The following is a 12,556-nucleotide window of genomic DNA, read 5'->3' on the forward strand; positions in this document are numbered from 1 at the left end:
TTCATGAAAATTTGATGTTCTACAAAGTTCGATGAAAATAGTTTTACCTTCTTGTACTATTTTTTTAAATTTTCGACATGACTTCTATTTTATATGTAAAAATAAAAAAAATAAAAAAAATATGTATTTTAGATATTGCAAATTAATGTTTTTTTTTGTAAATAAAAAAAGAGTACTAATTTTTTTCTCAGTGTATATTTTTTTCACGTTTCAACATCAATACTCTATAATTCTTTCTAGGACACTATTTCGATACGACTCATAGTTTTTGAGATAGAAATTATCAAAGATTTCTCTTACTAAAATCGATACGCCCTTTTAAAAAATTACGCTTTAATCAAAAAATTCCCAAATGCTGTGGAAAACTCATATTTCCTCCAACCCAAACGGAATACAAACTTTCATTCGATTCAAAAATACTCATGTTTTGTCATTTGTCGATTACATTTGGAATTGCTCTATAGAATGCAGAACAAAATTGAATATATGTAAGTCTGCCTATAAAAATTATGCTTTTGTTTTCCCAAAAATCGAAACGAACTTTCAGAACAATTCAATATAAGCTATTCTGATTTTCTTCTGATTTTTATTTTCATTCTTCCTGATTTTTGGAGAATCTAGTTGGCAAGTATTATTATATACTACAACCGCTTTTCACGAGGTTTTTTTATACGCGCTTTTATTTACGCGTCTTTTTTACGCGGTTTTTGGGATTTACGCGGTTTATTTTTACGCGGATTTCGGAATTTACGCGTTTTTTATGCGAATTTCGAAATTTACGCGTATCAACCGCGTAAAAATTCAATATGCTAATTGATGTGAATTTTCACCAAATAAGTTTGTATTGTATCACTGTTTAGTAGCTGAGAAATAAAAGGAGATACAGATATGATTGTAGCATGCAAAAAAAAATTCAGTAAATCAATTATTAGAATATAATTTGCATTTTAAACTAATAATTCGCTGTTTGTTAGATTGTTACACGGATATGGAAAACTACCCGGTTTATTTTTACGTGGATTTTGGAACTTACGCGGTTTTTTTACGCAGATTTTTGGATTTACGTGGATTTGGAAATTTACGCGGTTTTTGTTTACACGGAACATATCCCTCGCGTAAAAAGCGACTCCAGTGTATTATTTATTTATGTTATTAGTATTATTATTACCGGTCAGTATAGATAACATGAGTGGCAAGTCTACTAAACTCTGTAATTGTGCTCAGGAACCTTTCTGGGCAGAGACAATCGGAGATCTCCATAGCAGAAGGTCCCCCCCACCCTCTGTCATTTCTTATGTGTAATATATCTAATCGCTTATCTTATAAATATTTCTATTTATAATCCAACTACGCACACAGTGCGTATGATTTGAACACTATGTCGCGAACAGTTACACGTCCGGGATCTCGGGCAATAGACAAGTAATGTCCTGCAGTCTTGTTGGTCCTGTCTTTGCACGTTAAGTTGGGTTTGTTGATTTCGGTAAAATAATATGTATGAGAATGTGTGGATAATGAGGGATAAATTACCTATCATTTTCACTCATGCTCTAACTCCTTTTCTATCTTCTACCTCTACAGATCAACTGGTTGACTGGCAACTCTGTTGTTGAGCATCGTTACGACCCGCAACCGGTAGGAAAAGCCGGCGGGAGGAGTGCGTGCAACGACGGTAGCACTCTCTCCACGCGACTGAATATATTTTTTTGGGGACCCAGTTACAAACCGGCTTAGAAAATAAATTTTAATCTGACGCTCGGTTGGTTCGGCGGTGCCTCTGAAATGTCCGACACTGGCAGTGGACACGACGGAGCCCAAAAGGACTACTCGCAAAAAATGGATGGCGGAGGTGGCGGGGACTTTGACTCCGGGCAGCAGAGTCAGCAAACCGAACAGGAGCTCGCCACCAAGATGCTGCAGATCCAATCGAAACGGTTCTATCTGGATGTAAAACAGAACCGGCGCGGTCGGTTCATAAAGGTAGCGGAAATCGGTGCCGATGGAAGACGCAGCCAGATCTTCCTGGCACTATCCACGGCGGCCGAGTTTCGGGATCATTTGTCGACATTCAGCGATTATTACGCTTCGCTGGGACCACCGAATCCGGACAATGTACCCGAAGATGGCAAACTGAAGTCAGAAATGATGATCAAGGATAACCGGCGGTACTATCTTGATCTGAAGGAAAACGTGCGGGGCCGGTTTCTACGTGTGTCCCAAACGATTACCCGCGGTGGTCCCCGATCCCAGATAGCAATCCCTGCGCAGGGTATGATCGAATTCCGCGATGCGCTAACGGATCTGCTGGAGGAATTCGGTACGAACGACGGCGGATTCAAGGGGGAACTGCCAGAGGGACGCCACATGCGTGTGGACAACAAAAATTTCTACTTCGACATCGGACAGAACAGCCGGGGCATCTATATGCGGGTGTCAGAGGTGAAAAGCAACTTCCGGACCGCGATAACTGTCCCGGAAAAGTGTTGGTCGCGGTTCCGCGACATCCTCAGCGATTACTGCGACAAGATGAAGAAAACGTCCGAGTCAACCACATCGTCGATCACTGCCGATAACACATTGCAGAAGCAAACATCAAATAATATGTAAATTAGTGACGAGAGAGAGACAGAATTTACCATTCTTTGGCTATTTCCCGCTTTCTTCAGTTTTATTTTTCTTCTCACACGATTAGGGTTTGATTTAATTTTCTCGACAATTATTGGGTTTTGTTTTGTTTTTATTCTCTCTTTCCATACATGGTTTCTTTCGAAGAAATGATAATATACTAAATTATAAAGATGAAAGAGAATAAAATATATAATACATTTAGCTACTAGATGAGAGAGATGCAGATCTAATCTGAGTATAAAAAGCAGTTATAAGATTGAAATCTTAAGGAATAACCCAAAAACAGACAACCAACAAAAAAACACAAACACACGGATATAAATTTAGAGCGACGCCGTAACGTAACGAACGTATAGTTCAGTCCAAATCAATTCTTGTGCGTACGAAGACTTGATTCTTTTTGGCGACGAAACTTCTTTAGTTCCAATGACCCATGATATAAGATATGAAATAAGGCTCTGCAGAGGTAAATTGAAAGTGTTGTAGGTTTTCATTAGACAACAGCAAGTAGACTTTCGTTTCGTTTCATTTTATCGAAAAGCTCGGGGCTTTTACACCAGTGACGACGGTAAAATTGACTCGTCAAGGATTCCCACAAGAGTTGATCCAGTTAATTTACCATAGCAAAACGAAAAACTATAGCAAAAATCAAGAAGGTGAAGTTGAACGTAGTCAAATTCTTAGTTGGAGATTGTGAAAACTAAAAGAAGAACAAAGCAAAAACAAATTCCAAACAAAGTAAGATGGAGAAAAAAACTCAAATTAAATTTAGCAATCAGTTGAACAAAAGCAACACAACAAACTGCAGGCAAGTGAATGGGATACAAAACAGATTAGGTAAGTGCCAGCCATAGGAAACAGCCAACGTAAAAATCTGTTTTTATTTCTACTGAATTCAATAGATTGAAGACAAGCGTGTGAGCAAAGCAAAACAAATATATCTAAGCGTTTAAAAGTCCCTCTCCGAGCAAAGGTGAGGGAGCCAAATGATCCATAACTTTGAACAAGCAAAGCAAAGCAGACAGACACATGTAAAAGCTGGATCGGAAATATTATGACAAAGCCAATATATATCATTGTTAAATGTTACAACATTAAAAGCAAGAGATGAAAATGAAGGAGGAGAAAGATGAACAACTTCGACAAAGGGAAAGTTTTAAATTATGTTTCAGCTAATGGCAAAGCATTTCTAGGTTCGAACAACAATATATTAGATAAAGCCTTGTCACAATGATTTTTACCATTGATAAGTTTCTCTTGTACTCCAAAAATAATACTAATTGAGTATCGGGAATCATGCTTAGCATTGATATATGATATGGAAGCAAGTGAAAAATAAATATCTGGTCATCCGATCGGAAAGCCTCCTAGAGGCGAGCGTGCGTAGATCGGGACCAACAGCTGTGATCTAATATCAAGGAAAATATCTAGGAAATAATATGTTAAAACGAAATCCGTTGATAAGCGGAGCAAAAGAAAAATTCTACTTATAATTACCAGCTCCCAGTTTTTTTGTTACGAAAGGCGCAACCGGTGGGTGACAACTGTATTCTTATACAAATTGGCTGCCGCTCAGCCGGATTGTGGCTTCATTTGTTGACTGTTGATTTTATATCTGTTTCACAAAAAGAAAGAGGGTTCGATTTAGTGACAGCGACGTTTCTTCGTTACACATGAGCCGGAAGGTTCCCGGAATAAATCGCCACAGAAAACGACTGCAACAGAAACCACCGCTTATAAAATGTGTAGTAGGCTATAAATATTGTGGCGCGGTATTGTATTTCAAAACAAGAATTAACCGGGCAAACGTATCGCCCCAGGCAAACGTAACGCCCCGGGCAGACGTATACCGTCCGACGCTCGCTAGAGCTCGGTCGGACATTGCTAAAGGATCGTATCCTATGTTTCAAACTAACCGGGCAATCAGTGGATCCCAGGTTTGCGTGCGAGACACCGCCGCTTCCGACGGCGGGTCGGCGGTGGACTCGGATTGCGTCATCTTGGCGGCATGGGCCGCCTCGATTCCTTATCCTCGCCAAATGGGGACTTCGTCCCCATTACATTGTCCTCAGAATAAATTTCGAAAAACGAGAACAAGAGAATAAATTTATAATAGAAATGTGAGGCACATGATGTTTTTCCCGCGCCAAATATTTCTAGCCTACTACACTTTTTCTAAGCGGTTGTTTCTGTTGCAGTTGTTTACTGTGGCGATTTATTCCGGTCACCGAGCCGGAATATGGTTATTTACCACGGGACAGCCTGGCGCCCCCTTTCGTACTCCCGAAGATGGGTCGCCATGAAGTGGTGTAGTCTTGTGAGACTTTCTGTTTGGTAGAATCCTACGGGGGTAAATTGATCACCGGGGTGAAATAGATCAAACGTAGTTCTAGAAACAAACTGAAATTTTTGAAGGTGTAATGTAATTAATTTTTTTTTATTTGACATGTTTAATAATCATCTGAGGCTAAACTTATTCATTCACGCTCAGCTGATTCTTATCGAGTTGTAACAGTAATGAAATAGCTGTAATTAATATGGAAACAAGTGAGAAAATTCAATTTTGCTGAAAAGCACAATGAAAGGCAACCTTTTTTCTTTATTAGAAACTTTTTTTTTTTAGAAAGCTTTCAATCGAAGCTTTGTTTGTTTGCTTTTCCATGTTGCTTTCGGGAAATATATGAGTGTTGTTGAAATCAAGTCTTAGCTTCGTTCAAGATGACCCGAACTTAGAAGCGATTGGATGCAAAAACTTATTTAAACTATTCATCCTGAACATTTGAACAAGCGGTGTCAGCAGTGAAAAATTGTTTCATTCGCGAAGCTGCTCGGAAGAGCGGAGGACAGATCACACTTAGTCAGGCAGAAGAAAATTACTTATTTGAAATAGCCTGATTGGTCGGTGAATGAGGATTTCTATTGAATGTGTCGGACGTCAAACAGTTATGTTAAGGTTTTTCAACAATCTTCCCGTTGATGATTGGATTTCCGGATTCATGGAACGCATGAAGAGAAGGCTCTCATCCCGCATGACACAAAACATCAAGAAAAATCGCGCTAAGGTACGCCCAGCTGACATTAGCGCATATTTCGACAATCTTGCAAAGACAGTCAGCGACATTCCGGCAGGAAATATCATTGATTATGATGAGACCAACTATACCGATGAATCAGAATCGACAAAAGTGATTGTCAAGCGGGTCAGAAGCATGTGGATCTCATTATGGATCGTTCGCAGAGCACTTATTATGAGAATTGACTTTCATCGCTCGATTTGTAGCTTCCGAATGCGGTTGGGAATAATGTGAGTTTTATTTCCCGTCCCTCGACTTCGCCCCGCAATCTTCCTTTACGATCTTCCATGTTGTAAATTCGCTGTCCCGTGTTCCTTCGTCATTTTTCTCATTGAACGCACTGGATTCGCCCGAATCTTCCTTTTGATGGCAGCGAAAACCCTCGTAATCCGAGCTGACATCGGTCACCTTCGCGGATAGTTGTCCTTTCTTTTCTCGGGCTAATACCCTTTTCACGGTCTAGCGGGACTCTCCCATGGTGATTTAAATGTCTTTGCGCGTGGGACAAATCACGAATACGCTGTCACTTCGTCATGGTGCAACTGCCAAACTAAGCAAATCGGCTTGTTTTACTCGCAATCTATTATTATATGAATTGTAGCTTACGTGCATGCAAAGAAAACCAAAGCATTATATACACAGGTGAAACTGAAATCTTATTTGTACGATGATGCCAACATTATCACGCATACGGTAATAATTGCTGAACAGCTGAACAGGATACAATCGTCGAGGAACATCTGGTCAATTTTTGTCCTCAGATTACGAACGTTCTGATAATAAATCCGAAGCGCAGAAACAAAATCGTCATTCACTGGAAACACGCTGGAAGACTCGCATCGACAATGGGATCTGGTGTCAATGGATCCGCATCATCGCTACGATGATGAAGGCTGGAACGCGAGGTTGGATCAGGCCAGAAAATTTACGGCTGGATATATGTTGTCTGGAGACCCCGTTTCCAACCAGAAGCTCAGAACCAGGACGACAGTGGTAACAGGAGCAGCAAATTGGCACGACTGGGTCGGTCGGGGTTGAGGCTCCCTCAGTACCGGGGGCACTGCGTTCTGATTAAAAAAGAAATGTTGAATTCGGATGATCATGAGAACTTGGAACCTAAAAGCGACAGAGAGCGACAGCAACCAAAAAGGAAGCAAAAGCTAACTGCTCAACAGTTGTATTGAAAAGCGCTAGTATTTCGAGAAATAAGATTTTGCTTTGACTAAAGAGTGCCCCACACCGAATTGCATCACGGAAGAAACGCTGTAGAAAGTTACCTAGTCGACCGATCTTTTCAAACTTTCAGACAATAAAATATAACCCATTTGGAAGCTTTTGGCATGTTTATTTCATTCAACTTCAATACCATAACCGTATGCTCGCACCTGGTTGCCACTTATCTTTCATGTCTTCCTCAGATTTGACCTCTTTGGGATGCTTTAGTGGTGCCTGCTTCATAATAGCTCAGTGTTTTTCGATGGGCCTCGTGTTGCTTTAACAGAGGGAGCAGACGCTTATGTTGACACTCCTTGAGGTAGATCTGCCCGTTTACAGTCCCGGTGAGCAGATCGCTTGCCGAATCATGTATTTCTTGGCAAACATTGAATGTTTCTGCTTCCTTCCTCCGACACATCGAAATTGTGCTGGGCGGAGAAGAACAGTAGCCCCGGAAGCTGCTGGAAGTCCGCCTTGACGTAAGTCTCATCATCCATACTTCTCACGCTGAAGATCACGAGTTCAATTCTCACTCTCGACATTCTTCCAAAAATGGAAGGCAAAAGTGACGAACCAACCAAAAGTGTTGAAAGTCACTATAATACAGAAATAAAAAAAAATAGGTGCTTGCGCAAAATCAATTCGCGACGTTGCTTTTCGCGTGACGCGTGTTCCAATATTCGAAAAACTGATAGCGATAAAAATACAGTGTAAACAATACACTCTAAATGACTTCAAGAGATTTTCAAGAGAAAATACCCAATGGGTAATTTTCTACAGCGTTTTTTCCGTGATGCAATTTGATGTGGGACTCCCTTCACTAGGAATAAATATACAGTAGAACCCCGATTATCCGCGGAATAGTCGGGCTAGCTCCCCGCGGATTACGAAAATCGCGGATAACGCAATAAAAGGCTAAAAATATGGCGCAAACACAAAAATAATAATATATTTATGCATGAAAACTATGTTTCATCAACACAGAAATCATTAAACTATTCATCTGTAAGGTCGTGTATACCAGTAATCAGATAATGTGAAAGACATGACCAAAACAAAAGAACAAGACCCTACCGCTCACTGGCAAATTCTGGGAAGTTCTATAGAATTACAAATGAACTCGCTCTCGCGGATAATCCGCACCGTGGATCATCCGCCTGCTGATAATCGAGGTTCTACTGTACTTTTCAATATACGAACTGAGTGGCGAATTGAACTAACTGATGGAAAAATATACCTGTGTATGTGTGAATGTTTGTTCGTAAGTACAAACGTTGCGGCTCAGTTTTCTCGGAAACGGCTGAAGCGAATTGGAACCCGCCATATGGGGGGTCAAACTAGCTAGCGGGTGGTCTCCGGATCAAAATTTAGATCGATATATGAGAAAGGCATGACTATTCTTTTAGGTGGATAAAATCACGTTTTTGTGTCTTCGAATTTGTGCATGTTACACTAGAGAATCATGAAAAATTAGATTGATCAATTTCACCCCAAAGTTGTTTTAAAATTTTCCAAAGTAATGTTTAACGAGATTTTACAAAAAAAAAATCAACGTTTTGTGACGTTAGCATTAGTGCTGATTTTAAAAATAATTGAGCATTAATTAAACAAAAAATCTCAGAAATCTTTCATTTTTTTCTGAAAACTGTGATCAATTTGCCCCGGGGTTTACGGTACCAGTATTGTGATCAAAATGGCTCACGCCGCTCAGTCAGCTCAGTCAGAGAAAAGACATACTGGCTGACAGAAATGGTTCACGTCAGGATGAGTATTTGTTAAAATATAACTGTTAAATTTCACACCGAAATGGGAAGCTGCCACGGTGTTTTTATGGCTAATACACGAGAATTCCGGCAAGTGATGCTTGAAGAATACGTTTAGGGTATACGTTTGAATGAAACAGGCTGTCGTTTGTCCCCTTATTATCAATTGCTTTTTCCTTCGGTAATCTGCGAAACAAAATGCAAATCATTCGGATTTTATTATTACTTATTGGAATGATCGAAAATTTTAGCAGCTTTTGATGATTAAAAAAGTTTATCTGGAAAAGTTGTGTTAGTGATACTTTTTAGGTGCACAACTTTTAGCAATATATATTCGACCTAATTGGGTTTGACTTATTTCTCTAGCATTGTTTTTCAAATTTTGTAATAAAACACGTTTCGATTGTCGCTTAAAATTTCGCAAAGCGCAGAACAAATTATATCTATATAGGGAATATCAACATTGATATGGCTCTATAGCCACATTGCATGACCGGCAGGCCGGGACGAATATAGGGCCTTTCGATTGAATATTTTGAAGGGCAACACACACGGGACAGAAGCATGATTTTCGAGTACTAGTTTCCGCATCAAATTTCTCCCTTAGCAAAAAAAAAAAGAGTATGCATTATCTATCCAACCGTATAGCCATTGTTGATTTAGGTCAGTTGTTTCCACTTTGGTTGTCAGAACCTTTTATATGAGTTGTGCAACGGAACACGATAGTTTTGGGTGGATTAACACGAGGACGATGGTTATGAATCACATACAACTGGACTTGAAGCGGTTGAAAAATACACCTACACACACAGGTTGAAGCGAAAAGCAAACACACACACACACACACATACACACGATGAGCAACAAAATTGGAGCACACACTCAACGGAAAACTTGTTTTTGTTTTGGGAAACAGCATGGTGTGAAGCATTTTATGAATTTGGAACCTGAAGAAACAATAAAACAAACAAAAAAAGTTGCAAGCAAAATGACGGTTCTTTTTTAAAAACAAACAAAAAGCGCGAAAGCAGATTATTATCGATTATAAAATGAATTATTATCTACTGCTACCATTACGACAACAAGAAAATTAACTATATTATGAATATTGTGAAGAATTTTAACTTATGTTGTCTTTTTCTCAAGTCTATTATAGCGATAAAGAAATAATAAATATAGTAATGAACAAAAAAAAAACGACAGATAGGAGGACAAATAATGAAAAAGAGAAAAAATACAAAAATATAAGAGAAAAAATATAGTAGGTATATGATAATGATAAAATGTTCCCAAATCGAAATGTTCAGTTTTTAGTCTCAGTACAACAAACTGTGAGTATCTTCGTTTGTAATCGAATGAGTAGGCTGCGAAATTAGGGCTAATGTTTTCACCTCCCAATTTAGCGCATTCGAAATGCTTGCAATATTTGCCTAGCAGGACAGAACAAGCGGCGTATTCCTTTCGATCTGACATTAATCCTGTTAATCTTGGTTCACCGGATACACACACAACAAAAACGTACACCACACGTATACACATACAATTCTTACTGATTTTGTGTCATTCCTAGAGCGGATTACCCTGTGCGGTGAAGGCAAAACAAAAGTTGAACTATTATTAGAAGACATTAAACGCCAGAAGAAGTAAAAAACTAATCAAAATCGTCATTTTTAATCACCATTCGCCATAATGGCGATCGAAATAGGCTACAACCGGCCCCCAACCCACCCACAAGCGTAGGTGTGTCGAGAGATATTTTTCCGTTTCTCTATCAATCTGCTACAGGGTGATCGGTTTCCACTCTGTTTCAGTTGAACAATAGTAGCGCGCTATACGTAAAACAAACATAGGAAAACGAATGCTGTTCGCCATTCAGCAAATAAGAAGAAAAAAAACGACAAATAGATGAAACATTCAATAAAAATATAATTAACTAGTTTTCCCTAACGCAATAGCAAACCAACAAACAGAAGAGACACCCGCACGAAGTTTTTTGATTTTTCGTCGCAATCCATCACAACAATAACAACAACTTGGGTTCGAGAGATTTAAAATGCTATTTTATGTTTTAAGGTAACTTATTTTTTATTTTTGTTTTCTATTTATAACTCTCCTAGGCGCTATCCTTCAACGTTTTCTCGCCTCCCGGCAATAAACGCGCGTGCCAGTGTCCAGCAATCTGTGTTTTGCCATCGATCACGGCATTTGATTTTGTTTTTCAGCGAGCATTACATTTTTTTATATTCATATTGGTTCGCTTATATCTCATTATCAAATTCAGCACTGGCAGCGGCTCGTCCTTTTTATTTTTGTTCTTGTTGAATTTCTCACGTGATAACTTCGTTTATTTTACATGTTTTATTTATGCTTTTTTGTTCCCGTAGTTATTATTACAAATTGGAGAAAATGCAACATCTCTGACCTACCTTTATCGATAACACATGAAAAAGCGATATAAAAAATAAGAAGAAAAATGAACATATTTTTAGGAAAAATGAAGTTTTTCGGTTTGATTTTTTATATAGGAATCTAAATTATTCAATGAGTTTATAAACGCTTTTCCTGAAAATAAAGAAGAATTAAAAAAAAACAAAGAAGATAGAGGAAAAAAATCATTAAGAACAAATGAATAAAATAAAGAAAAAAGAATGAAAACACACAAAAAAAAAAGGTTGATGCTAGACACAACAAACAAAAAAAAGGATAACGCTGTAGAGTTCGCGAATCAAATGATCAATCTTGATAAACGGTTTTATTCTTTGATTAAGATACTAGAGAAAGGCATAACAGACAAACAAAAAGAGAAAGAACAGAGAACAACTAGAGCACGGCATTGAGAAATAGTGATGTAGAATTCGGTGAAAAAATAGGTGATTTATATGAATTATCAACGGGGATGAATAATTTGAGGGGTATGATGTGGAATGTGTGTAAGCAGAATTCATTCGCGATGAGGAGAAGGTCTGCTGAATTGGTGAAACAGGCATCGACTTTCGGCCTGTTTCCCATTGAAATTTCTTTTTTGATATACCTCCACACTGCAATCAAATGCATTTGAAGAGTGGGGAAGAACGAAAAGGGCACCTTTGACGAAAATCACACATGAATTACTTATTACCACATTTTATTATCGTGTAAGAACAATTACAAGAAATAATACTACACTTAAAAGATTCGTGCAAACACTAGCAACCATGTGGGCAACAAGGAAATAACGTGAAATGATTTAAGCAGTAATAACCACCACAGAATCCCAAACAAGACCGAACCGAACGACACTGGAAAGAGGAAACCCATATTTAGCAGTTACAAGTAAGAGACAAAACATGCAGAAGTGGATAAAACTAGTGTTGTAATGGATTAAGGAATAAACAAGTCGACAGCTTAAACAAAAGGTGTTTTGATTATTTGATTCAGGTGTTACAATGTTAGTAGGAAATATACTAATAAATGTGATTACAAACAACAAAACCAATAAGTGTGTGAGCGTTTGTTTTATTTTTCTCTCCGAAACTCGTCTGTGCTGTTATCCATTAAATTGTCTATATTGTGCTATACCTAGTGAACCACCCAACAATCGCGAGTGTGAGTTAGAGGTTTGTTTGGTTGTTGGACAGTCCCCTTGGACCACAAGAGGCCTTGGTGAATGCTGGATTACCCTGAAAGCAGCAAATAGCTGCGCAGAAGAAGCAGTCAACGAATGATTTGACGACGAGTGCCAAGCGACTTGCTAAAACGATACCGACTGAAGTGCAGGCAGCGAACTCTCTTTCGGTAATAAAAACGTTGCAGATGCTCTTATGCTCTTTTGAAAAAAAAAACAGAAGATGTGAGGAGATAAACTTGTTCTATCGTTCTAGAGAATTGCGGAAGTTC

The 12,556-nt window shown here is 38.6% G+C and overlaps 1 protein-coding gene across 7 annotated transcripts in view; it reads left to right on the forward strand.

Moving 5' to 3' along the window:
• The window catches only part of LOC129771896 (transcriptional activator protein Pur-beta), a 40,375-nt gene extending 28,212 nt beyond the window's left edge, over positions 1 to 12,163 (forward strand). For 6 of the 7 annotated variants that reach the window (XM_055776018.1, XM_055776020.1, XM_055776016.1 and 3 more), the window contains one exon: positions 1,582 to 12,163. In XM_055776018.1, coding sequence (XP_055631993.1) covers positions 1,783 to 2,607 — 825 coding nt within the window. In that variant the 5' untranslated portion in view covers positions 1,582 to 1,782 and the 3' untranslated portion in view covers positions 2,608 to 12,163. The remainder of the gene's footprint in view (positions 1 to 1,581) is intronic. The other variant, XR_008742499.1, reaches the window with a different exon arrangement.
• The last annotated feature ends 393 nt before the right edge of the window (positions 12,164 to 12,556 follow it).

Source organism: Toxorhynchites rutilus, chromosome 2 (assembly GCF_029784135.1).
Source record: "Toxorhynchites rutilus septentrionalis strain SRP chromosome 2, ASM2978413v1, whole genome shotgun sequence".
NCBI classification, from domain to species: Eukaryota; Metazoa; Arthropoda; class Insecta; order Diptera; family Culicidae; genus Toxorhynchites; species Toxorhynchites rutilus.